This window comes from Oncorhynchus gorbuscha, linkage group LG08, assembly GCF_021184085.1.
Source record: "Oncorhynchus gorbuscha isolate QuinsamMale2020 ecotype Even-year linkage group LG08, OgorEven_v1.0, whole genome shotgun sequence".
Lineage (NCBI taxonomy): Eukaryota > Metazoa > Chordata > Actinopteri > Salmoniformes > Salmonidae > Oncorhynchus > Oncorhynchus gorbuscha.
This window is the reverse complement of record NC_060180.1, coordinates 47,172,754-47,200,323: the sequence shown is the minus strand read 5'-3', so window position 1 is coordinate 47,200,323 and position 27,570 is coordinate 47,172,754. Positions and strand designations below refer to the sequence as shown.

At 40.4% G+C, this 27,570-nt stretch overlaps 1 protein-coding gene across 1 annotated transcript; it reads right to left on the bottom strand.

Moving 5' to 3' along the window:
• Nucleotides 1-10,640: 10,640 nt before the first annotated feature.
• Nucleotides 10,641-12,030, bottom strand: LOC124040892. Its single transcript, XM_046358005.1, has 4 exons — nucleotides 11,851-12,030; nucleotides 11,485-11,607; nucleotides 11,251-11,367; nucleotides 10,641-10,979 (listed from the first exon to the last, which is right to left on the bottom strand). The coding sequence occupies exons 1-4, from the start codon at nucleotides 12,028-12,030 to the stop codon at nucleotides 10,848-10,850; spliced, it is 552 nt and encodes a 183-aa protein (XP_046213961.1). The 3' UTR covers nucleotides 10,641-10,847.
• Between the last annotated feature and the right edge of the window lie 15,540 nt (nucleotides 12,031-27,570).

Sequence of the window (27,570 nt, the reverse complement as noted above, 5' to 3'; positions counted from 1 at the left end):
GGCCTACAATCTTGTTGTTGCTGAGGGACCTATTCGTCCCTCTGGGTTCAGACTGCCAGCTTGAGCTCCCCTCTCTGCTCCTCCCTTCAGCTACCTCCTACGATAATGTCTACACCTCAGACAAACTCAAACTTCCTTTAGCAAAGGAAGTGCGCATGACCTTTGTGATTGACATGCGTTCACTGAAAACCCACAGTTTTTGCGTTATTTTGTACATAATGTTTCTGCAACTGTATCTTACGGCAAAGGCCGGCCTTTTTACTGTTGTTTTATTTCTTTACCTACCTATTGTTCACCTAATACCTTTTTGCACTATTGGTTAGAGCCTGTAAGTAAGCATTTCATTGTAAGGTCTGTTGTAATTTGGTGCACATGACAAATAAACTTTGATTTGATTAACAGTATTTTTATTTTATTTAACTAGGCAAGTCAGTTAAGAACAAATTATTATTTTACAATGACGGTCCTGGCCAAACCCTACCCTAAACCCGGATGACGCTGGGCCAATTATGCGCCGCCCTATGGGACTCCCAATCACAACCAATTGTGATACAGCCCGGGATCGAACCAGGGTCTCTAGCTTACTTTAGGCCAGCTAATAGCCTAACCACAGACAAAGCAACGTTATGGACTAAGTGTTCAAATTCTGTTGCTGCAAGATTATTTTGCTGTGACAATATACTGTAGGTCAAATGAATATCCTACATTTGCATGTTTACATCCCTTTAATGTTTAAGGTTGTGAATAGTGGTATGGTAGTTTGACCGTAGATCTGAGGTACGGGGCATTTCCTTCTCTCCTTATATCATCACTATCACTCAAAAATCCACAGGGAAACACAGTTCAAAGTAGTAGGTTTTTAACATGATTTCAAACTGTTGTTTTCAGATGTCTTGATTTGACAAAGTAGGTTTTTAATATAGTTAGTTAATATAGTTTTAGTCCGTTAAAATAACTATAATTATTCTTATAAAAGGGACCCACTAGGAACAAACAACTGGTTGAATCAATGTTGTTTCCACATGATTTCAACCAAAGAAATCTATGTAATGAAGTTGAATCTACGTGCAAAACTGACTGGATTTGCAAAAAGTCACCAACTTTAGGGCATTTTGTCACCTAAATTTGAAGCAAAATCCAATGACATGGTGTCATTTGTTGTCAATTTCATGTTGAATTCACGCTAGTTGACATCTCAACCAAATGTAAATCAAAACTAAACATTGAACTGCCTCAACATTCTGTTCTATCCAGCCTCTTCCCTGAGTGCCTTATGCTGTTTTTCCTCACCAGAATGCCTCACTCTACCCTTGGAGGAGTGGACCATCTATGGTCTGTGGCAGGCCAAGAGACCAACCTGTCATGTTCCTTTAACACTAATCAGACCCGTGTGGAAGGGTCCTTAGCATGGTTTTATCTTTGCACTGCAGATTCACTTTCTCTTATGTATCCTGCCTTTGTGACTTCATGTGTTGAATTGTTATATTCACATCTTCTGTGAGCCATTTAGAATCAATATAGGCAGGATACCGTTAATTAAATGCAAATAAGGCAAGTACTTGTGACTGAGAATACACACTGAGTGCACAAAACATTAGGAACACCTGCTCTTTCCATGACAGGTGAATCCAGGTGAAAGACGTGATCCCTTGATTGATGTCACTTGTTAAATCAACTTAAATCAGTGTAGATGAAGGGGAGGACTCAGGATAAAGAAGTATTTTTAAGCCTTGAAACAATTGAGACATGGATTGTGTATGTGTGCCATTCAGAGGGTGAGTGGACAAGACAAAATATTTAAATGCGTATGAACGGGGTATGGTAGTAGGTGCCAGGCGCATCGGTTTGAATGTGTCAAGAACTGCAATGCTGCTGTTTTTTTAGCGCTCAACAGTGTCCCATGTGCATCGAGAATGATCGACCACCCAAGGGACATACAGCCAACTTGACACAACTGTGGGAAGCATTGGAGTCAACATGGGACATCATCACAGTGTAACGCTTTCGATACCCTGTGGAGTCCACGCACCGACGAATCGAGGCTGTTCTGAGGGCAAAGGGGGGTGCAACTCAATATTAGGCAGGTGTTCCTAATGTCTTGTACAGTCAGTGTATATCTACATCTATAGCCACTGATGCATTTAAAAACGGTCTGTGTCAAGTGTATCATGGAGTGTTTAAAAAAAAACTAAAACACTTGAATACTTTTCCTTTTTCTCTCTCTTTAAAAATCCATCTATTCTACGTTTGACAGATGTCAGAAGCTATTACATGTAACAGACAAAAACACCCTGATGGGATAAGAAATGAGAAACCACTTTCCTACAAACATTTTCCTTTTCTTTTTAAATCTCGGAGGTTGCTTTATTTCACTTGAGAAACCGACGCACATACAGAGAAAGAACACCACCACCGCCACCATCCTTATACTTCCAACTCATGATGAGTTCAGAATTTTTTGTGGCCCCCACACCCATGAAAGTTGCCCATCCCTGCCTCAGAGAGAGTTCAGAGGAGGGCCCTCAAGATCATCCTCGGTCCTGACTACACCTCATACGCAGTGGCCTGTCAAACCCGACAGATGCAACGAGTGCAGCAGAGATGAAATGAGCTTTGTCTGAAATTTGTCCTCAAGCTGCAGAGTTCAAACAAATTCTCCAGCTGGCTGCCACCTACAATGGATGAGCGACCCGGAGTAAGGACAATGCAGTGTGGGCAACTGCAGGAGCAAAACAAAGCCCAAGACCGTCACTTGCTAGCTTTTTGAAAGGACATTAGATGGGGTAGTTGTTCAAATTGAAACGTTTTTATTAAAGGAGCAATGCAATGCAGTTTTATATATATTTCCACACTACGATGTTGGAATAATACTGTAAAATTGTACAAATGATCATAATGAACTTTTAGTGTAAGAGATGTTTGAGACATGTAATTTCATTTTGTTTGGCTGGGTGGGGATTTTGGATTTGTATAACTTAATCGACCAATAACAAAGAAAGTTTTCCCTGCTCTCTGCCAGTAACAACTAGTTTTCAGGTTACACATCCCCACCCATTAGGCTCCTCCAATTAGGCCCCTCTCTCAGACCACTCCCAGACAGTCCTTGCTAAATTCTTGCTTGGCAAATTGCATTTAGCTAAGTAGCTGTGTTTGTTTATTTTTGACCATTTTAATTTGAAACGATCACAGTAAAGTATTTCATTTTTACTCAGAAATGATTTGATATTGACATAAAAACGGCCGCATTGGACCTTTAAAGTCTTCTCTTTTAATCATGTTCATTTTCTTATGTCAGCTGCACTGCAATTCTGTTTTCTTCACTGTAAACTGCCAAATGACTCCATTGTGGCACATGTGTTTGTGTACATAATATTTTAAAAGTAGCTAAATGCTCTTTCTTGCATTATGGCTCTTAGATTTCGGGTTCCTAGGCGGGCACGTACTAATTACTCTTACTTGAATCTGTGTTCGGTCCTAGATGTTCCAGCAAAGGTTAAACTGCCGGCCTAATAGATCTAACAGAGTATAGATATGTGTTTGAAACAGCATAATGAACAATAAACACAAAAACGTTGAAAAAACTGAATTCCTGAACTGCCATGAAACATGAAATAACACATTTTACAGACATGATCTTTTGTAAACTTATTTGCAGTTTATTGGCGTAAACATAATCTAGAAGTAATTTTCATAATATTCAACAATTGGCATGTAAGAGTAGGTACGGTACGTTGATACAAAGAAAAAGATCAATAACCTTATGACATTTCTTTGCTAGATGGGTTCTTTGTAGTTATCCAGAGGTTGTAGCGTGCTGATCTATGCAAAGCGATTTCCATCACTGTGATCTCTGATAAATTCATCAATGAAAAAGAGGAGGAGGAGGAGAGCCACCCACAGGATGACCGATTACGGAGCCACCCCCAGGAGGAGAGCGACAATTTCTGCATTCGGAGCATATTCTGACTTTGCTTCTTCTTGTCCGAATCTTCTGCTGCAAATCATGAAAAATATTCATTGCATTTTTTTTTGCGTGAAAAATGGGAATAATTAGACAAGTATAATCAGAAAAAAGGTGCATGTTTACTATCTCAAGGAACATGAAGTTCAATCTCCATGAAATTCGTAAGCAGATAATGCACTTTCCACATCTACATTTTTAGATTGCAGACCAACTGATCTGACACTGTTAGGCTACCATTATCATGACATCCTAACTAATGTCGGTACGGGGGTGTTGAGAAATAACTTGCATTGCTCAGTACCTGCAAAGCATCTTCTGCGTCCATGTATTCACAAACACATGTAGACAGGTCAGTGTTCAGGTTGTTGCTAGCCTCCAGAATCGGATGTCTGACCTTCATGCTGCACATCATTCGTTTCTAGAGGAAGGAGTAATTGACAATTAGCCATTTGCTAACCTCAGCATATTATTTGTAATTTTCTGCTTCCCATGATTATTATTCCCCCACAATACTATAAAATCCAATTGTTCTTACCCCATTTTTCTTCAGAGGGCATGGTTTGCCTGGCTGCCCCTGTGATTTACTGCAGAAAGTCTCTTGCATGGGGAAGGTCAGCCTTACAGACACCTCAGACTGGTCCACATCCTCTGCATTCAACTGATTTCCGAGAGACAAAGACAATACTTGCGACTTATATTGTTGTCATTCATTTCAATTGTCATTCCCCCACATTGAGTCTGTTTCTTTTCCACAATAAAGGACTTGGAAAATGTGTATACTATGGTGCATATTGAGAGAGCAGACAATTAGCCCTTGACTTGACTGAAAGAAAAATATTAAATAAAACATGACACAAACTTTTTTTGAAGGAAGGACACATTCATACTGTCAGAATACTCACAGTCTCGACTTGGAGCTGGTTCACAATTGGACGGAAAGCCTGCTCTTCCCCAGGAAGCAGCTGAGGCAAAGCAACTGAGATGATGTCTTCATATCTGGTCTCAGTCTGGTTCTGAGATCTGACCTGCAGGACAGCCACAGCGAGCAGGATGAGAGATCTCACCTGGACCTTCATCTTCATGTCTGATTCCTACTTCCTACTTCTGCTGTTTTATAGTCTGTCTGTTGTTCTTACAATGAAATCCAGGGTTGAGCAATCCAGGCTTCTAGGGAACCCCTGCCTGAAGTGTCGTCATGGTTTATACAGAACATGGCCTAATCTGTTTCCTGAAATGTTCCTACATGTTTCAACAAAGCCTAATTTGTCTGCTCAATAGATCAATCAGAGCATTGGCCTACCCGTCTGAAGTTTGCTAGAGAGCATTTGGATGATCCAGAAGAAGATAGAGAGAATTTGATATGGTCAGATGAAACCAAAATAGAACTTTATTGCTAAATTCGATATATATTTATTTTAAACAGCATAATGAACAATCATTCTGAACACAACAAATGTAACTTTTGCAGCTGTTACTGTCCACTGTTATACTTTGCACTGAAATGCAAGCATAGATTTGATCCTCAAATCTATACAACTATGTTCAATCTGGGTGATCACACCTTAAATACGCTTCAGGGTTAACTATATTGTTGTTGCTACTATGATGACAATAGAAACAATATTGTTGATGACACAGTTTGTCAAAAGTGCACTTCATTGACATACGGAGTTGAGTGTTCTTGAGTGAAGAATGTTTCCGAAGGTGTTGGCCAATTAGAAATAGGAAAAGGTCAGCCAGGAAAGTTGTGAAGCATCTCATGATTCATGTTCCCCCCCGTCAATCAAAATGTGTGTTGCAACTCTGGTTTGAAAGACCTTTTATTCCCAAGCCTGTCTGCCACTAGATCGAAGAACCACCAGCTCACATATACAAACTCGCAACTCTCAAGCACATACCATAAAACTTTCCAGCTACAGAAACTTTTGATTTCTATATCTAGCTTATCTGTACATTTGACTGATTTGTATCATTTTGAACTGAAGAGGAGAAGAATATTAGGAAACTATGCTGTTTCACATATTCGTTTGGTAATGTGGGTAAATCGGATCTTCTGTTTGAATGTCACACATTTATAAATGGCTTTATATCAATTAGTGGGCATCTATACTGTACAGAACAATAAGCCTATATGCATGTTATGTTGTTTGTTACCTTTACTTTGACTGTACAGAGTAGCCATGCTGGAACATTTATTTCCCTGTCTGAAAGTTCCACAAGGTTTTCAGATTTGCACATTACTGTCACCTATGGAACTGTGTCAAGTCTCCTCTTAACGGCAGGTTCTACAGTGAGCGTACAAAACATTACAAACACTTGCTCTTTCCATGACATAGACTGACCAGGTGAATCCAGGTGAAAGCTAAGATCCCTTGATTGATGTCACTTGTTTAATCCACTTAAATCAGTGTAGATGAAGGGGAGGACTCAGGATGAAGAAGGATTTTTAAGCCTCGTAACAATTGAGACATGGATTGCGTATGTGTGGCATTCAGAGGGTGAATGGGCAAGACAAAAGATTTTTTACTCAATCAGGTTAGAGGTGTTGTTATTAGATGCTGGGGCTTAAAACGTAGCATTAGACAAACCAGTGCTTATTGAGGATGATGATGATGATAGTAATGATGATGGCATACATTTACTGTGAAGTCTTCAGTTGTTTTCTCCAGTTTTGAGTGTCATTATCTGTGGATTACATTATCTGTGGATATCAACAACCGAAGCATTTATATCAGTTACCATAGTCAACCACCAGCCCCTATATAGAACCCCCACCTTGTGCACTGAGTTACCCCGACTGGCCCTCTGCACCATCCCTGACTTACCCCAACCACCCAGAAGGTTCAGATGTTCAGAATGCCCCGGTAGGTCTATAATCAATCAAGTATTTCATTACCGTGTCACGTTTTTCTCAGTTTTTCTCTCCCTTTTGACCCCTCTATCATATCTCTGTGGGACCTTCTATTCCCCCTAATTGTGTTATCATATGTGTGTTAATACTATGTGTGTTTGTTTCAGGTCTACAATCTTGTTGTTGCTGAGGGACCTATTCGTCCCTCTGGGTTCAGACTGCCAGCTTGAGCTCCCCTCTCTGCTCCTCCCTTCAGCTACCTCCTACGATAATGTCTACACCTCAGACAAACTCAAACTTCCTTTAGCAAAAGGAAGTGCGCATGACCTTTGTGATTGACATGCGTTCACTGAAAACCCACAGTTTTTGCGTTATTTTGTACATAATGTTTCTGCAACTGTATCTTACGGCAAAGGCCGGCCTTTTTACTGTTGTTTTATTTCTTTACCTACCTATTGTTCACCTAATACCTTTTTGCACTATTGGTTAGAGCCTGTAAGTAAGCATTTCATTGTAAGGTCTGTTGTAATTTGGTGCACATGACAAATAAACTTTGATTTGATTAACAGTATTTTTATTTTATTTAACTAGGCAAGTCAGTTAAGAACAAATTATTATTTTACAATGACGGTCCTGGCCAAACCCTACCCTAAACCCGGATGACGCTGGGCCAATTATGCGCCGCCCTATGGGACTCCCAATCACAACCAATTGTGATACAGCCCGGGATCGAACCAGGGTCTCTAGCTTACTTTAGGCCAGCTAATAGCCTAACCACAGACAAAGCAACGTTATGGACTAAGTGTTCAAATTCTGTTGCTGCAAGATTATTTTGCTGTGACAATATACTGTAGGTCAAATGAATATCCTACATTTGCATGTTTACATCCCTTTAATGTTTAAGGTTGTGAATAGTGGTATGGTAGTTTGACCGTAGATCTGAGGTACGGGGCATTTCCTTCTCTCCTTATATCATCACTATCACTCAAAAATCCACAGGGAAACACAGTTCAAAGTAGTAGGTTTTTAACATGATTTCAAACTGTTGTTTTCAGATGTCTTGATTTGACAAAGTAGGTTTTTAATATAGTTAGTTAATATAGTTTTAGTCCGTTAAAATAACTATAATTATTCTTATAAAAGGGACCCACTAGGAACAAACAACTGGTTGAATCAATGTTGTTTCCACATGATTTCAACCAAAGAAATCTATGTAATGAAGTTGAATCTACGTGCAAAACTGACTGGATTTGCAAAAAGTCACCAACTTTAGGGCATTTTGTCACCTAAATTTGAAGCAAAATCCAATGACATGGTGTCATTTGTTGTCAATTTCATGTTGAATTCACGCTAGTTGACATCTCAACCAAATGTAAATCAAAACTAAACATTGAACTGCCTCAACATTCTGTTCTATCCAGCCTCTTCCCTGAGTGCCTTATGCTGTTTTTCCTCACCAGAATGCCTCACTCTACCCTTGGAGGAGTGGACCATCTATGGTCTGTGGCAGGCCAAGAGACCAACCTGTCATGTTCCTTTAACACTAATCAGACCCGTGTGGAAGGGTCCTTAGCATGGTTTTATCTTTGCACTGCAGATTCACTTTCTCTTATGTATCCTGCCTTTGTGACTTCATGTGTTGAATTGTTATATTCACATCTTCTGTGAGCCATTTAGAATCAATATAGGCAGGATACCGTTAATTAAATGCAAATAAGGCAAGTACTTGTGACTGAGAATACACACTGAGTGCACAAAACATTAGGAACACCTGCTCTTTCCATGACAGGTGAATCCAGGTGAAAGACGTGATCCCTTGATTGATGTCACTTGTTAAATCAACTTAAATCAGTGTAGATGAAGGGGAGGACTCAGGATAAAGAAGTATTTTTAAGCCTTGAAACAATTGAGACATGGATTGTGTATGTGTGCCATTCAGAGGGTGAGTGGACAAGACAAAATATTTAAATGCGTATGAACGGGGTATGGTAGTAGGTGCCAGGCGCATCGGTTTGAATGTGTCAAGAACTGCAATGCTGCTGTTTTTTTTAGCGCTCAACAGTGTCCCATGTGCATCGAGAATGATCGACCACCCAAGGGACATACAGCCAACTTGACACAACTGTGGGAAGCATTGGAGTCAACATGGGACATCATCACAGTGTAACGCTTTCGATACCCTGTGGAGTCCACGCACCGACGAATCGAGGCTGTTCTGAGGGCAAAGGGGGGTGCAACTCAATATTAGGCAGGTGTTCCTAATGTCTTGTACAGTCAGTGTATATCTACATCTATAGCCACTGATGCATTTAAAAACGGTCTGTGTCAAGTGTATCATGGAGTGTTTTTTTAAAAACTAAAACACTTGAATACTTTTCCTTTTTCTCTCTCTTTAAAAATCCATCTATTCTACGTTTGACAGATGTCAGAAGCTATTACATGTAACAGACAAAAACACCCTGATGGGATAAGAAATGAGAAACCACTTTCCTACAAACATTTTCCTTTTCTTTTTAAATCTCGGAGGTTGCTTTATTTCACTTGAGAAACCGACGCACATACAGAGAAAGAACACCACCACCGCCACCATCCTTATACTTCCAACTCATGATGAGTTCAGAATTTTTTGTGGCCCCCACACCCATGAAAGTTGCCCATCCCTGCCTCAGAGAGAGTTCAGAGGAGGGCCCTCAAGATCATCCTCGGTCCTGACTACACCTCATACGCAGTGGCCTGTCAAACCCGACAGATGCAACGAGTGCAGCAGAGATGAAATGAGCTTTGTCTGAAATTTGTCCTCAAGCTGCAGAGTTCAAACAAATTCTCCAGCTGGCTGCCACCTACAATGGATGAGCGACCCGGAGTAAGGACAATGCAGTGTGGGCAACTGCAGGAGCAAAACAAAGCCCAAGACCGTCACTTGCTAGCTTTTTGAAAGGACATTAGATGGGGTAGTTGTTCAAATTGAAACGTTTTTATTAAAGGAGCAATGCAATGCAGTTTTATATATATTTCCACACTACGATGTTGGAATAATACTGTAAAATTGTACAAATGATCATAATGAACTTTTAGTGTAAGAGATGTTTGAGACATGTAATTTCATTTTGTTTGGCTGGGTGGGGATTTTGGATTTGTATAACTTAATCGACCAATAACAAAGAAAGTTTTCCCTGCTCTCTGCCAGTAACAACTAGTTTTCAGGTTACACATCCCCACCCATTAGGCTCCTCCAATTAGGCCCCTCTCTCAGACCACTCCCAGACAGTCCTTGCTAAATTCTTGCTTGGCAAATTGCATTTAGCTAAGTAGCTGTGTTTGTTTATTTTTGACCATTTTAATTTGAAACGATCACAGTAAAGTATTTCATTTTTACTCAGAAATGATTTGATATTGACATAAAAACGGCCGCATTGGACCTTTAAAGTCTTCTCTTTTAATCATGTTCATTTTCTTATGTCAGCTGCACTGCAATTCTGTTTTCTTCACTGTAAACTGCCAAATGACTCCATTGTGGCACATGTGTTTGTGTACATAATATTTTAAAAGTAGCTAAATGCTCTTTCTTGCATTATGGCTCTTAGATTTCGGGTTCCTAGGCGGGCACGTACTAATTACTCTTACTTGAATCTGTGTTCGGTCCTAGATGTTCCAGCAAAGGTTAAACTGCCGGCCTAATAGATCTAACAGAGTATAGATATGTGTTTGAAACAGCATAATGAACAATAAACACAAAAACGTTGAAAAAAACTGAATTCCTGAACTGCCATGAAACATGAAATAACACATTTTACAGACATGATCTTTTGTAAACTTATTTTGCAGTTTATTGGCGTAAACATAATCTAGAAGTAATTTTCATAATATTCAACAATTGGCATGTAAGAGTAGGTACGGTACGTTGATACAAAGAAAAAGATCAATAACCTTATGACATTTCTTTGCTAGATGGGTTCTTTGTAGTTATCCAGAGGTTGTAGCGTGCTGATCTATGCAAAGCGATTTCCATCACTGTGATCTCTGATAAATTCATCAATGAAAAAGAGGAGGAGGAGGAGAGCCACCCACAGGATGACCGATTACGGAGCCACCCCCAGGAGGAGAGCGACAATTTCTGCATTCGGAGCATATTCTGACTTTGCTTCTTCTTGTCCGAATCTTCTGCTGCAAATCATGAAAAATATTCATTGCATTTTTTTTGCGTGAAAAATGGGAATAATTAGACAAGTATAATCAGAAAAAAAGGTGCATGTTTACTATCTCAAGGAACATGAAGTTCAATCTCCATGAAATTCGTAAGCAGATAATGCACTTTCCACATCTACATTTTTAGATTGCAGACCAACTGATCTGACACTGTTAGGCTACCATTATCATGACATCCTAACTAATGTCGGTACGGGGGTGTTGAGAAATAACTTGCATTGCTCAGTACCTGCAAAGCATCTTCTGCGTCCATGTATTCACAAACACATGTAGACAGGTCAGTGTTCAGGTTGTTGCTAGCCTCCAGAATCGGATGTCTGACCTTCATGCTGCACATCATTCGTTTCTAGAGGAAGGAGTAATTGACAATTAGCCATTTGCTAACCTCAGCATATTATTTGTAATTTTCTGCTTCCCATGATTATTATTCCCCCACAATACTATAAAATCCAATTGTTCTTACCCCATTTTTCTTCAGAGGGCATGGTTTGCCTGGCTGCCCCTGTGATTTACTGCAGAAAGTCTCTTGCATGGGGAAGGTCAGCCTTACAGACACCTCAGACTGGTCCACATCCTCTGCATTCAACTGATTTCCGAGAGACAAAGACAATACTGCGACTTATATTGTTGTCATTCATTTCAATTGTCATTCCCCCACATTGAGTCTGTTTCTTTTCCACAATAAAGGACTTGGAAAATGTGTATACTATGGTGCATATTGAGAGAGCAGACAATTAGCCCTTGACTTGACTGAAAGAAAAATATTAAATAAAACATGACACAAACTTTTTTTGAAGGAAGGACACATTCATACTGTCAGAATACTCACAGTCTCGACTTGGAGCTGGTTCACAATTGGACGGAAAGCCTGCTCTTCCCCAGGAAGCAGCTGAGGCAAAGCAACTGAGATGATGTCTTCATATCTGGTCTCAGTCTGGTTCTGAGATCTGACCTGCAGGACAGCCACAGCGAGCAGGATGAGAGATCTCACCTGGACCTTCATCTTCATGTCTGATTCCTACTTCCTACTTCTGCTGTTTTATAGTCTGTCTGTTGTTCTTACAATGAAATCCAGGGTTGAGCAATCCAGGCTTCTAGGGAACCCCTGCCTGAAGTGTCGTCATGGTTTATACAGAACATGGCCTAATCTGTTTCCTGAAATGTTCCTACATGTTTCAACAAAGCCTAATTTGTCTGCTCAATAGATCAATCAGAGCATTGGCCTACCCGTCTGAAGTTTGCTAGAGAGCATTTGGATGATCCAGAAGAAGATAGAGAGAATTTGATATGGTCAGATGAAACCAAAATAGAACTTTATTGCTAAATTCGATATATATTTATTTTAAACAGCATAATGAACAATCATTCTGAACACAACAAATGTAACTTTTGCAGCTGTTACTGTCCACTGTTATACTTTGCACTGAAATGCAAGCATAGATTTGATCCTCAAATCTATACAACTATGTTCAATCTGGGTGATCACACCTTAAATACGCTTCAGGGTTAACTATATTGTTGTTGTTACTATGATGACAATAGAAACAATATTGTTGATGACACAGTTTGTCAAAAGTGCACTTCATTGACATACGGAGTTGAGTGTTCTTGAGTGAAGAATGTTTCCGAAAGTGTTGGCCAATTAGAAATAGGAAAAGGTCAGCCAGGAAAGTTGTGAAGCATCTCATGATTCATGTTCCCCCCCGTCAATCAAAATGTTTGTTGCAACTCTGGTTTGAAAGACCTTTTATTCCCAAGCCTGTCTGCCACTAGATCGAAGAACCACCAGCTCACATATACAAACTCGCAACTCTCAAGCACATACCATAAAACTTTCCAGCTACAGAAACTTTTGATTTCTATATCTAGCTTATCTGTACATTTGACTGATTTGTATCATTTTGAACTGAAGAGGAGAAGAATATTAGGAAACTATGCTGTTTCACATATTCGTTTGGTAATGTGGGTAAATCGGATCTTCTGTTTGAATGTCACACATTTATAAATGGCTTTATATCAATTAGTGGGCATCTATACTGTACAGAACAATAAGCCTATATGCATGTTATGTTGTTTGTTACCTTTACTTTGACTGTACAGAGTAGCCATGCTGGAACATTTATTTCCCTGTCTGAAAGTTCCACAAGGTTTTCAGATTTGCACATTACTGTCACCTATGGAACTGTGTCAAGTCTCCTCTTAACGGCAGGTTCTACAGTGAGCGTACAAAACATTACAAACACTTGCTCTTTCCATGACATAGACTGACCAGGTGAATCCAGGTGAAAGCTAAGATCCCTTGATTGATGTCACTTGTTTAATCCACTTAAATCAGTGTAGATGAAGGGGAGGACTCAGGATGAAGAAGGATTTTTAAGCCTCGTAACAATTGAGACATGGATTGCGTATGTGTGGCATTCAGAGGGTGAATGGGCAAGACAAAATATTTTTTACTCAATCAGGTTAGAGGTGTTGTTATTAGATGCTGGGGCTTAAAACGTAGCATTAGACAAACCAGTGCTTATTGAGGATGATGATGATGATAGTAATGATGATGGCATACATTTACTGTGAAGTCTTCAGTTGTTTTCTCCAGTTTTGAGTGTCATTATCTGTGGATTACATTATCTGTGGATATCAACAACCGAAGCATTTATATCAGTTACCATAGTCAACCACCAGCCCCTATATAGAACCCCCCACCTTGTGCACTGAGTTACCCCGACTGGCCCTCTGCACCATCCCTGACTTACCCCAACCACCCAGAAGGTTCAGATGTTCAGAATGCCCCGGTAGGTCTATAATCAATCAAGTATTTCATTACCGTGTCACATTTTTCTCAGTTTTTCTCTCCCTTTTGACCCCTCTATCATATCTCTGTGGGACCTTCTATTCCCCCTAATTGTGTTATCATATGTGTGTTAATACTATGTGTGTTTGTTTCAGGTCTACAATCTTGTTGTTGCTGAGGGACCTATTCGTCCCTCTGGGTTCAGACTGCCAGCTTGAGCTCCCCTCTCTGCTCCTCCCTTCAGCTACCTCCTACGATAATGTCTACACCTCAGACAAACTCAAACTTCCTTTAGCAAAAGGAAGTGCGCATGACCTTTGTGATTGACATGCGTTCACTGAAAACCCACAGTTTTTGCATTATTTTGTACATAATGTTTCTGCAACTGTATCTTACAGCAAAGGCCGGCCTTTTTACTGTTGTTTTATTTCTTTACCTACCTATTGTTCACCTAATACCTTTTTGCACTATTGGTTAGAGCCTGTAAGTAAGCATTTCATTGTAAGGTCTGTTGTAATTTGGTGCACATGACAAATAAACTTTGATTTGATTAACAGTATTTTTATTTTATTTAACTAGGCAAGTCAGTTAAGAACAAATTATTATTTTACAATGACGGTCCTGGCCAAACCCTACCCTAAACCCGGATGACGCTGGGCCAATTATGCGCCGCCCTATGGGACTCCCAATCACAACCAATTGTGATACAGCCCGGGATCGAACCAGGGTCTCTAGCTTACTTTAGGCCAGCTAATAGCCTAACCACAGACAAAGCAACGTTATGGACTAAGTGTTCAAATTCTGTTGCTGCAAGATTATTTTGCTGTGACAATATACTGTAGGTCAAATGAATATCCTACATTTGCATGTTTACATCCCTTTAATGTTTAAGGTTGTGAATAGTGGTATGGTAGTTTGACCGTAGATCTGAGGTACGGGGCATTTCCTTCTCTCCTTATATCATCACTATCACTCAAAAATCCACAGGGAAACACAGTTCAAAGTAGTAGGTTTTTAACATGATTTCAAACTGTTGTTTTCAGATGTCTTGATTTGACAAAGTAGGTTTTTAATATAGTTAGTTAATATAGTTTTAGTCCGTTAAAATAACTATAATTATTCTTATAAAAGGGACCCACTAGGAACAAACAACTGGTTGAATCAATGTTGTTTCCACATGATTTCAACCAAAGAAATCTATGTAATGAAGTTGAATCTACGTGCAAAACTGACTGGATTTGCAAAAAGTCACCAACTTTAGGGCATTTTGTCACCTAAATTTGAAGCAAAATCCAATGACATGGTGTCATTTGTTGTCAATTTCATGTTGAATTCACGCTAGTTGACATCTCAACCAAATGTAAATCAAAACTAAACATTGAACTGCCTCAACATTCTGTTCTATCCAGCCTCTTCCCTGAGTGCCTTATGCTGTTTTTCCTCACCAGAATGCCTCACTCTACCCTTGGAGGAGTGGACCATCTATGGTCTGTGGCAGGCCAAGAGACCAACCTGTCATGTTCCTTTAACACTAATCAGACCCGTGTGGAAGGGTCCTTAGCATGGTTTTATCTTTGCACTGCAGATTCACTTTCTCTTATGTATCCTGCCTTTGTGACTTCATGTGTTGAATTGTTATATTCACATCTTCTGTGAGCCATTTAGAATCAATATAGGCAGGATACCGTTAATTAAATGCAAATAAGGCAAGTACTTGTGACTGAGAATACACACTGAGTGCACAAAACATTAGGAACACCTGCTCTTTCCATGACAGGTGAATCCAGGTGAAAGACGTGATCCCTTGATTGATGTCACTTGTTAAATCAACTTAAATCAGTGTAGATGAAGGGGAGGACTCAGGATAAAGAAGTATTTTTAAGCCTTGAAACAATTGAGACATGGATTGTGTATGTGTGCCATTCAGAGGGTGAGTGGACAAGACAAAATATTTAAATGCGTATGAACGGGGTATGGTAGTAGGTGCCAGGCGCATCGGTTTGAATGTGTCAAGAACTGCAATGCTGCTGTTTTTTTTAGCGCTCAACAGTGTCCCATGTGCATCGAGAATGATCGACCACCCAAGGGACATACAGCCAACTTGACACAACTGTGGGAAGCATTGGAGTCAACATGGGACATCATCACAGTGTAACGCTTTCGATACCCTGTGGAGTCCACGCACCGACGAATCGAGGCTGTTCTGAGGGCAAAGGGGGGGTGCAACTCAATATTAGGCAGGTGTTCCTAATGTCTTGTACAGTCAGTGTATATCTACATCTATAGCCACTGATGCATTTAAAAACGGTCTGTGTCAAGTGTATCATGGAGTGTTTTTAAAAAAACTAAAACACTTGAATACTTTTCCTTTTTCTCTCTCTTTAAAAATCCATCTATTCTACGTTTGACAGATGTCAGAAGCTATTACATGTAACAGACAAAAACACCCTGATGGGATAAGAAATGAGAAACCACTTTCCTACAAACATTTTCCTTTTCTTTTTAAATCTCGGAGGTTGCTTTATTTCACTTGAGAAACCGACGCACATACAGAGAAAGAACACCACCACCGCCACCATCCTTATACTTCCAACTCATGATGAGTTCAGAATTTTTTTGTGGCCCCCACACCCATGAAAGTTGCCCATCCCTGCCTCAGAGAGAGTTCAGAGGAGGGCCCTCAAGATCATCCTCGGTCCTGACTACACCTCATACGCAGTGGCCTGTCAAACCCGACAGATGCAACGAGTGCAGCAGAGATGAAATGAGCTTTGTCTGAAATTTGTCCTCAAGCTGCAGAGTTCAAACAAATTCTCCAGCTGGCTGCCACCTACAATGGATGAGCGACCCGGAGTAAGGACAATGCAGTGTGGGCAACTGCAGGAGCAAAACAAAGCCCAAGACCGTCACTTGCTAGCTTTTTGAAAGGACATTAGATGGGGTAGTTGTTCAAATTGAAACGTTTTTATTAAAGGAGCAATGCAATGCAGTTTTATATATATTTCCACACTACGATGTTGGAATAATACTGTAAAATTGTACAAATGATCATAATGAACTTTTAGTGTAAGAGATGTTTGAGACATGTAATTTCATTTTGTTTGGCTGGGTGGGGATTTTGGATTTGTATAACTTAATCGACCAATAACAAAGAAAGTTTTCCCTGCTCTCTGCCAGTAACAACTAGTTTTCAGGTTACACATCCCCACCCATTAGGCTCCTCCAATTAGGCCCCTCTCTCAGACCACTCCCAGACAGTCCTTGCTAAATTCTTGCTTGGCAAATTGCATTTAGCTAAGTAGCTGTGTTTGTTTATTTTTGACCATTTTAATTTGAAACGATCACAGTAAAGTATTTCATTTTTACTCAGAAATGATTTGATATTGACATAAAAACGGCCGCATTGGACCTTTAAAGTCTTCTCTTTTAATCATGTTCATTTTCTTATGTCAGCTGCACTGCAATTCTGTTTTCTTCACTGTAAACTGCCAAATGACTCCATTGTGGCACATGTGTTTGTGTACATAATATTTTAAAAGTAGCTAAATGCTCTTTCTTGCATTATGGCTCTTACATTTCGGGTTCCTAGGCGGGCACGTACTAATTACTCTTACTTGAATCTGTGTTCGGTCCTAGATGTTCCAGCAAAGGTTAAACTGCCGGCCTAATAGATCTAACAGAGTATAGATATGTGTTTGAAACAGCATAATGAACAATAAACACAAGAACGTTGAAAAAACTGAATTCCTGAACTGCCATGAAACATGAAATAACACATTTTACAGACATGATCTTTTGTAAACTTATTTTGCAGTTTATTGGCGTAAACATAATCTAGAAGTAATTTTCATAATATTCAACAATTGGCATGTAAGAGTAGGTACGGTACGTTGATACAAAGAAAAAGATCAATAACCTTATGACATTTCTTTGATAGATGGGTTCTTTGTAGTTATCCAGAGGTTGTAGCGTGCTGATCTATGCAAAGCGATTTCCATCACTGTGATCTCTGATAAATTAATCAATGAAAAAGAGGAGGAGGAGGAGAGCCAACCACAGGATGACCGATTACGGAGCCACCCCCAGGAGGAGAGCGACAATTTCTGCATTCGGAGCATATTCTGACTTTGCTTCTTCTTGTCCGAATCTTCTGCTGCAAATCATGAAAAATATTCATTGCATTTTTTTTGCGTGAAAAATGGGAATAATTAGACAAGTATAATCAGAAAAAAAAGGTGCATGTTTACTATCTCAAGGAACATGAAGTTCAATCTCCATGAAATTCGTAAGCAGATAATGCACTTTCCACATCTACATTTTTAGATTGCAGACCAACTGATCTGACACTGTTAGGCTACCATTATCATGACATCCTAACTAATGTCGGTACGGGGGTGTTGAGAAATAACTTGCATTGCTCAGTACCTGCAAAGCATCTTCTGCGTCCATGTATTCACAAACACATGTAGACAGGTCAGTGTTCAGGTTGTTGCTAGCCTCCAGAATCGGATGTCTGACCTTCATGCTGCACATCATTCGTTTCTAGAGGAAGGAGTAATTGACAATTAGCCATTTGCTAACCTCAGCATATTATTTGTAATTTTCTGCTTCCCATGATTATTATTCCCCCACAATACTATAAAATCCAATTGTTCTTACCCCATTTTTCTTCAGAGGGCATGGTTTGCCTGGCTGCCCCTGTGATTTACTGCAGAAAGTCTCTTGCATGGGGAAGGTCAGCCTTACAGACACCTCAGACTGGTCCACATCCTCTGCATTCAACTGATTTCCGAGAGACAAAGACAATACTGCGACTTATAGTGTTGTCATTCATTTCAATTGTCATTCCCCCACATTGAGTCTGTTTCTTTTCCACAATAAAGGACTTGGAAAATGTGTATACTATGGTGCATATTGAGAGAGCAGACAATTAGCCCTTGACTTGACTGAAAGAAAAATATTAAATAAAACATGACACAAACTTTTTTTGAAGGAAGGACACATTCATACTGTCAGAATACTCACAGTCTCGACTTGGAGCTGGTTCACAATTGGACGGAAAGCCTGCTCTTCCCCAGGAAGCAGCTGAGGCAAAGCAACTGAGATGATGTCTTCATATCTGGTCTCAGTCTGGTTCTGAGATCTGACCTGCAGGACAGCCACAGCGAGCAGGATGAGAGATCTCACCTGGACCTTCATCTTCATGTCTGATTCCTACTTCCTACTTCTGCTGTTTTATAGTCTGTCTGTTGTTCTTACAATGAAATCCAGGGTTGAGCAATCCAGGCTTCTAGGGAACCCCTGCCTGAAGTGTCGTCATGGTTTATACAGAACATGGCCTAATCTGTTTCCTGAAATGTTCCTACATGTTTCAACAAAGCCTAATTTGTCTGCTCAATAGATCAATCAGAGCATTGGCCTACCCGTCTGAAGTTTGCTAGAGAGCATTTGGATGATCCAGAAGAAGATAGAGAGAATTTGATATGGTCAGATGAAACCAAAATAGAACTTTATTGCTAAATTCGATATATATTTATTTTAAACAGCATAATGAACAATCATTCTGAACACAACAAATGTAACTTTTGCAGCTGTTACTGTCCACTGTTATACTTTGCACTGAAATGCAAGCATAGATTTGATCCTCAAATCTATACAACTATGTTCAATCTGGGTGATCACACCTTAAATACGCTTCAGGGTTAACTATATTGTTGTTGTTACTATGATGACAATAGAAACAATATTGTTGATGACACAGTTTGTCAAAAGTGCACTTCATTGACATACGGAGTTGAGTGTTCTTGAGTGACGAATGTTTCCGAAGGTGTTGGCCAATTAGAAATAGGAAAAGGTCAGCCAGGAAAGTTGTGAAGCATCTCATGATTCATGTTCCCCCCCGTCAATCAAAATGTGTGTTGCAACTCTGGTTTGAAAGACCTTTTATTCCCAAGCCTGTCTGCCACTAGATCGAAGAACCACCAGCTCACATATACAAACTCGCAACTCACAAGCACATACCATAAAACTTTCCAGCTACAGAAACTTTTGATTTCTATATCTAGCTTATCTGTACATTTGACTGATTTGTATCATTTTGAACTGAAGAGGAGAAGAATATTAGGAAACTATGCTGTTTCACATATTCGTTTGGTAATGTGGGTAAATCGGATCTTCTGTTTGAATGTCACACATTTATAAATGGCTTTATATCAATTAGTGGGCATCTATACTGTACAGAACAATAAGCCTATATGCATGTTATGTTGTTTGTTACCTTTACTTTGACTGTACAGAGTAGCCATGCTGGAACATTTATTTCCCTGTCTGAAAGTTCCACAAGGTTTTCAGATTTGCACATTACTGTCACCTATGGAACTGTGTCAAGTCTCCTCTTAACGGCAGGTTCTACAGTGAGCGTACAAAACATGACAAACACTTGCTCTTTCCATGACATAGACTGACCAGGTGAATCCAGGTGAAAGCTAAGATCCCTTGATTGATGTCACTTGTTTAATCCACTTAAATCAGTGTAGATGAAGGGGAGGACTCAGGATGAAGAAGGATTTTTAAGCCTCGTAACAATTGAGACATGGATTGCGTATGTGTGGCATTCAGAGGGTGAATGGGCAAGACAAAAGATTTAAGTGTGTTTGAACGGGGTATGGTAGTAAGTGCCAGGCGCACCGGTTTGAGTGTGTCAAGAACTGCAACGCTGCTGGGTTTTTCACGCTCAACAGTGTCCCATGTGTATCAAGAATGATCCACCACCCAAAGGACACAGCCAACATGAGACAACTATGGGAAGCAACATGGGACATCATCAACGAATCGACGAATTGAGGCTGTTCTGAGGGCAAAGGGGGGTGCAACTCAATACTAGGATGGCGTTCCTCATGTTTTATACTCTCAGTGTATATACATTTACATTTTACATTTAAGTCATTTAGCAGACGCTCTTATCCAGAGCGACTTACAATATACGTTAGTACTCCTGCATAGTATACTGCTGGACTCCTGCATAGTATACTGCTGGATCATCACGTGGGACTGTCTCATTCTCGACACATCCTGGGCATGCAGTGAAATATCTAATCCTGTTATCTTGTCAAAAACACGTGCACGGTGCACATTTTGAACAGCCAACATGATACAGCCATCTACAGTGAGGTCGCTTGAAAGGCCAGAGGAGGGTCAGATCCTCTGCAACAAAGGCATTTCAACCACTTGTGTCTTTTGGAGAACACTTTTATCTTGTCTAAAACAAAATGATAATACAAATAAAAAAATATATTTCTTTTCACACACATTCCCATTATGTCGTAATCTACACATGGAGATGTGTCATTGCAAATAAACAGTCACTCAATATAGTTCATGGTAAAAACATGACACATGCTGTAGTAAGTTGTGCTTGGAGGTGTCACACTAAGTAGATAATACACTGCGTTCGGAAAGTATTCAGACCCCTTGACCTTACCACATTTGGTTACATTACAGCCTTATTCTAAAATTGATTTTTCCCCCTCATCAATTTACAGACAATACCCCATAATGACAAAGCAAAAACAGTACTTTGTTGAAGCACTTTTGGCAGCGATTACATCTTTCAATCTTCTTGGGTATGACGCTACAAGCTTGGCACACCTGTATTTGGGGAGTTTCTCCCATTCTTCTCTGCAGATCCTCTCAAGCTCTGTCAGGTTGGATGGGGTGTGTCACTACACAGCTATTTCCAGGTCTCTCCAGAGATGTTCGACCGGATTCTTGTCCGGGCTCTGGCTTGGCCATTAGACATTCAGAGACTTGTCCCGAAGCCACTCCTGCATTGTCTTGGCTGTGTGCTTAGGGTTGTTGTCCTTTTGGAAGGTGAACCTTCGCCCCAGTCTGAGGTCTTGAGATCTCTGGAGAGTTAAAAAAAAAATCAAAGACCTCCCTGTACTTGCTCCGTTCATCTTTCCCTCGATCCTGACTAGACTCCCAGTCCCTCCCACTGAAAAACATCCCTACAGCATGATGCTGCCACCACCATGCTTCACCGTAGGGTTTGTGCCAGGTTTCCTCCAGACGTGATCCTTGGCATTCAGGCCAAAGAGTTCAATCTGGGTTTCATCAGACCAGAACATCTTGATTCTCATAGTCTGAGAATCCTTTAGGTGCCTTTTGGCTTCCGCCTGGCCACTCTGCCATAAAGCCCTGATTGGTGGAGTGCTGTAGCGATGGTTGTGCTTGCTTAATGCACACACAATCATACTGTAATATTACTTTACAGATTAGTATATTTACTATGCCTGTGATATGTGGTTGTCCCCCCTAGCTATTTAAGATTAATGCACTAACTGTAATTCACTCTGGATAAGAGCATCTGCTAAATGACTAAAATGTCAAACAGATTGTTTCTGACAATCTACTGTAATAACACTTATTACAGTATTACTTTTATCCAAAGCATTGCATGTCTAAAAACAATCCAGAAAAAGTGACCCACAATCGGTTTGCGTGATTATGATTCTGCAACTTTCACTGTCCATCTTGAGTTGTTATGATTGGGAATGCTATCCTTCTGTAGCTCAGTTGGTAGAGCATGGCGCTTGTAACGCCAGGGTAGTGGGTTCGATTCCTGGGATCACCCATAAGTAGAATGTATGCACACATGACTGTAAGTCGCTTTGGATAAAAGCGTCTGCTAAATGGCATATATTATTATTATTATTACTATCAGAGTTGGCCTTGCTTATAAAACCAGCCGGTCTGGAGGGGCATTGTAAATCTTTTCCACACCCCTCAGTAAATATCCGAAAAGCTTTCACCAGCAAGCGACCACCCCTTCTCAAGCAACTGAGGTGCCATTTGTTCCTTTTACAATGCTGCACATGTATGTCTGTGTGAAGGAAAAGATTCATGACATTGAAATGTCGGTCTCATTGATAATAAATCATAACGGTTCATGTGCTGACAGTCTGTCATTCTAAAAGCAGATATTGTACAAACGTATTTAGTTTATGTGACCCTATCCAATTCACCTAACCCCTATCAGGTACAGTATTGGCATAAAAATGTATACATCTTGCCTTGTCACCGAAGCATAGTATTAGCCTTTCCATGGTTTGTCAAAAGCATGACTTTACAATATGACTGACTCTGGTTTAATACTCAACATGAGTATTACATCTCTATATTACAGGGTCCTATAGGACAGCTTATTCTCAAGTTAGCTCAGGACATGCAGTAAAGACCAGAAGTCAGAATTCAAGTAGTACGTGGCAACAGAGAGTTAGTAATGTTAAGATGACCCTCCGCTAGAGTTTCAGAGAGCTTAAATAAGGAGGCTTAAATGGGAGGCCTGCTGCTGTTGTCAGTCACACAGTAAGCTAAGCAGAGCAGCCATGGGGGGAAGCCCACAGTGGGAGGGAGCCCACAGTGGGAGGGAGCCCACAGTGGGAGGGATACACTCTTAGAAAAATGGTTCCAAAATGGTTCTTCGGCCTAGATTTATGGTAGGAATGCCCCTCTTCATTCCCAGAATGTTTCTGTGGTATCAGTGCATTGGTGCTGTACAATTTTTTGAGGCACAATACAATTCCATTGGCTGACACTTCAGCACATACTGTATGTTACCCGCATTATAGTTGATGGGGTTATACTGTTGAAGTCGGACGTTTACATACATGTCACGACTTCTGCCGAAGTTGGTTCCTCTCCTTGTTCAGGCGGTGTTCGGCGGTCGACGTCACCGATCTTCTAGCCAGCGCCGATCCATTTTCCATGTTCCATTTGTTTTGGCTTGTTTTCACACTCACCTGGTATCAATATCCTAATTACATGTTGTATATGTTCCCTCTGTTTCCCCCATGTCCTTTTCGGGAATTGTTTATTGTAAGTACATGTGCATTGTGTGACTGGTGCGATACGGGTTTTGTTGCCCATGTGTTTGTTGTTTTTTGTATGCCGGTAGTCATGTTTAATAAACGGCTCTGGCTATTAACCAAGTTCTGCTCTCCTGTGTTTGACTTCACTGCCACCAATTACGTACCCCTTACAATATACCTTAGCCAACTACATTTAAACTCAGTTTTGAACCATTTCTGACATTTACTCCTTGTAAGAATCACCTGTTTCAGGTCAGTTAGTGTCACCACTTTATGTTAAGAATGTGAAATGTCAGAATAATAGTGGAGAGAATTTTTTTTTCAGATTTGATTTATTTCAATTAGTATTCGGTAGCATTGCCTTGGGTCAAACGTTTTGGGGAGCGTTCCACAGACTTCCCACAATAAGTTGGGGGAATTTTGGCCCATTCCTCCTGACAAAGCTGGTGTAACTGAGTCAGGTTTGTAGGCCTTCTTGCTCGCTCACACTTTTTCAGTTCTGCCCACACATTTTTTATTCGATTGAGGTCATGGCTTTGTGATGGCCACTCCAATACCTTGACTTGTTGTCCTTAAGCCATTTTGCCACAACTTTGGAAGTATGCTTGGGGTCATTGTCCATTTGGAAGATTCATTTGCGACCAAGCTTTAACTTCCTGACTGATGTCTTGAGATGTTCCTTCAATATATCCACATAATTTTCTTTCCTCGTGATGCCATCTATTTTGTGAAGTGCACCAGTCCCTCCTGCAGCAAAGCACCCGCACAACATGATGCTGCCACCCCGTGCTTCACCGTTGGGATGGTGTTCTTCAGCTTGCAAGCCTTCCCCTTTTTCCTCCTAACATAACAATGGTGATTATGGCCTAACAGTTCTATTTTTGTTTCATCAGACCAGAGGACATTTCTCTAGAATTCCGATTTTTGTCCCCTTGTGTATTTGCAAACTGGCTTTTTTTATGGTGGTTTTGCCGCAGGTGCTTCTTCCGTGCTGAACTGCCTTTCAGGTTATGTCGATATAGGACTCGTTTAACTGTGGATATACTGTAGATACTTTTGTATCTTTTTCTTCCAGCATCTTCACAAGGTCCTTCGCTCTTGTTCTGGGATTTATTTGCACTTTTCACACCAAAGTACATTCATCTCTAGGAGACAGAATGTGTCTCCTTCCTGAGCGGTATGGCGGCTGTGTGGTCCCATGGTGTTTATACTTGCATACTATTGTTTGCACGTGGTACCTTCAGGCATTTGGAAATTGCTCCCAAGGATGAACCAGACCTGTGGATGTCTACAATTTTTTACTGAGGTCTTAGCTGATATCTTTTGATTTTCCCATGATGTCAAGCAAAAGGGCACTGAGTTTGAAGTTAGGCCTTGAAATACATCCACAGGTACACCTTCAATTGACTCAAATGATGTCAATTAGCCTATCAGAAGATAGGCATGACATAATTTTCTTGAATTTTCCAAGCTATTTAAAGGCACAGTCAACATAGTGTATGTAAACTTCTGACCCACTGGAATTGTGATACAGTGAATTATAAGTGAAATAATCGGTCTCTAAACAATTGCTGGAAAATGTACTTGTGTCATGCACAAAGTTGATGTCCTAACCAACTTGCCAAAACTATAGTTTATTAACAAGAAATTTGTGGAGTGGTTGAAAAACAAGTTTAATTGACGCCAACCTAAGTGTATGTAAACTTCCGACTTCAGCTGTATCTTTAATCCGATATTTGTAGAATAAATCCCTATTTGCACTTGACTAGTGTTCCTAGAGAATATTGGTTATGTATATGTGCTGTGTTGGTATTTATTTAAGTTATAATGCCAGAGAAGCCGGTTTTGGAGGATATATTGGCACTGGTGTACGTCGAGGGTTGGCAAACCGTGTCAATATATCCTCCAAACACCAGCTTTGAGGGAATTATCATTTTTATACAACTGGTTACCAACATATTCAAATAATGATTGAAATATTTTTATTAAAAACATTATTTTGATAAATTAATGAATACTAGACTCAGCAAAAAAAAAAATGTCCTCTCACTGTCAACTGCGTTTATTTTCAGCAAACTTAACATGTGTAAATATTTGTGTGAACATAACAAGATTGAAGTACTGAGACAAAAACTAAACAAGTTCCACAGACATGTGACTAACAGAAATGGAATAATGTGTCCCTGAACAAAGGGGAGGGGGGTGACAAAAGCAACAGTCAGTATCTGGTGTGGCCACCAGCTGCATTAAGTACTGCAGTGCATCTCCTCCTCATGGACTACACCAGATTTGCCAGTTCTTATTTTGAGATGTCACCCCACTCTTCCACCAAGGCACCTGCAAGTTCCCGGACATTTCAGGGGGGAATGGCCCTAGCCCTCACCCTCCGATCCAACAGGTCCCAGATGAATCCAACCATCACCCCTGGTGAGACAAAACTGTGACTCATCAGTGAAGAGTCGTTTTTGTCAGTCCTGTCTGGTCCAGCGACGGTGGGTTTGTGCCCATAGGCAATGTTGTTGCCGGTGATGTCTGGTGAGGACCTGCCTTATAACAGGCCTACAAGCCCTCAGTCCAGCCTCTCTCGGCCTATTGCGGACAGTCTGGGCACTGATGGAGGGATTGTTCATTTCTGGTGTTACTCAGGCAGTTGTTGTTGCCATCCTGTACCTGTCCCGCTGTGTGATGTTCGGATGTACCGATCCTGTGCAGGTGTTGTTACAGGTGGTCTTCCACTGTGAGGACGATCAGGTGTCCACCCTGTCTCCCTGTAGTTCTGTCTTAGGCGTCTCACAGTACGGACATTGCAATTTATTGCCCTGGCCACGTCTGCAGTCCTCATGCCTCCATGCAGCATGCCTCAGGCACGTTCACGTAGATGAGCAGGGACCCTGGGCATCTTTCTTTTTATGTTTTTCAGAGTCAGTAGAAAGGCCTCTTCAGTGTCCTAAGTTTTCTTAACTGTGACCTTAATTCCCTACAGTCTCTAAGCTGTTAGTGTTTTAACGGCCGTTGCACAGGTGCATGTTCATTAATTGTTTATGGTTCATTGAACAAGCATTTTTAAACCCTTTACAATGAAGATCTGTGAAGTTATTTGTATTTTATGAATTATCTTTGAAAGACAGGGTCCTGAAAAAGGGACGTTTCTTTTTTTGTTTATTTAATCCTTCCACATCTAGGGTTGCTACCCAAGCCGGATGGTAGTTTGTTCTATCTGTTTGGTTGCTTGAGGCCTGGCATAGAAAATCTGCTCACTCGTCAGGACACTGTTGTTCAGATGATCTAGCCAACAACACAGCTAACACAATAACTTCAATCTGAAGCTGGAAAGACTGCAAACTAGCTGCACTTCGCTTCGTTTTAGCTTTTTTCAATGGACATTTCTTTGTATATATCCATGAAAATGATGCCATCTGATTCATGGTTTCCATTGGCTGAGAAACATTGTCTGCCTGTCTGTCTCTTCCCTACTCCTGACAAGTTTATTATGGGACAGCTGGAGATCCAATTTGAATATTGAAACAATGTTGCAAATGTTGGATAATCAGACAGCAAGATTTATACAAATCTCCATAGTTGAAAACTAAAAACAGAAATGTGAGATAATGTCTAGATGCTTTTTATAGTAGAGATCAAGTTTATAAAGTGCCTGGCTGGGCTGATGAGACAGACAGCTGATGCACAGTCAGATTGAACAGAGTAAATAAGCATTTTAATGTCATAGCTTTAGCCGGTGGTAATTTATGGAATGGACACTGGTTGGAATGCGGTTTTAACCAATATGCATTCAGGATTAGACCCACCAGTTGTGTAATATCCCAGAATCTCAATTATTCCAGAGGACGATTCGGACGGGATTAGTTTTTTTCCAAACTACCCCCCTGTA

What these genes read in the sequence shown, in the direction of transcription:
- LOC124040892 (XM_046358005.1), bottom strand. Translation starts at nt 12,030, where the DNA reads ATGAAGATGAAGGTCCAGGTGAGATCTCTCATCCTGCTCGCTGTGGCT. An exon ending in ACCAGCTCCAAGTCGAGACT is followed by an intron (nt 11,608 to 11,850) that starts GTGAGTATTCTG and finishes CTCGGAAATCAG; the next exon opens with TTGAATGCAGAGGATGTGGA. An exon ending in ACGCAGAAGATGCTTTGCAG is followed by an intron (nt 10,980 to 11,250) that starts GTACTGAGCAAT and finishes CATGATTTGCAG; the next exon opens with CAGAAGATTCGGACAAGAAG.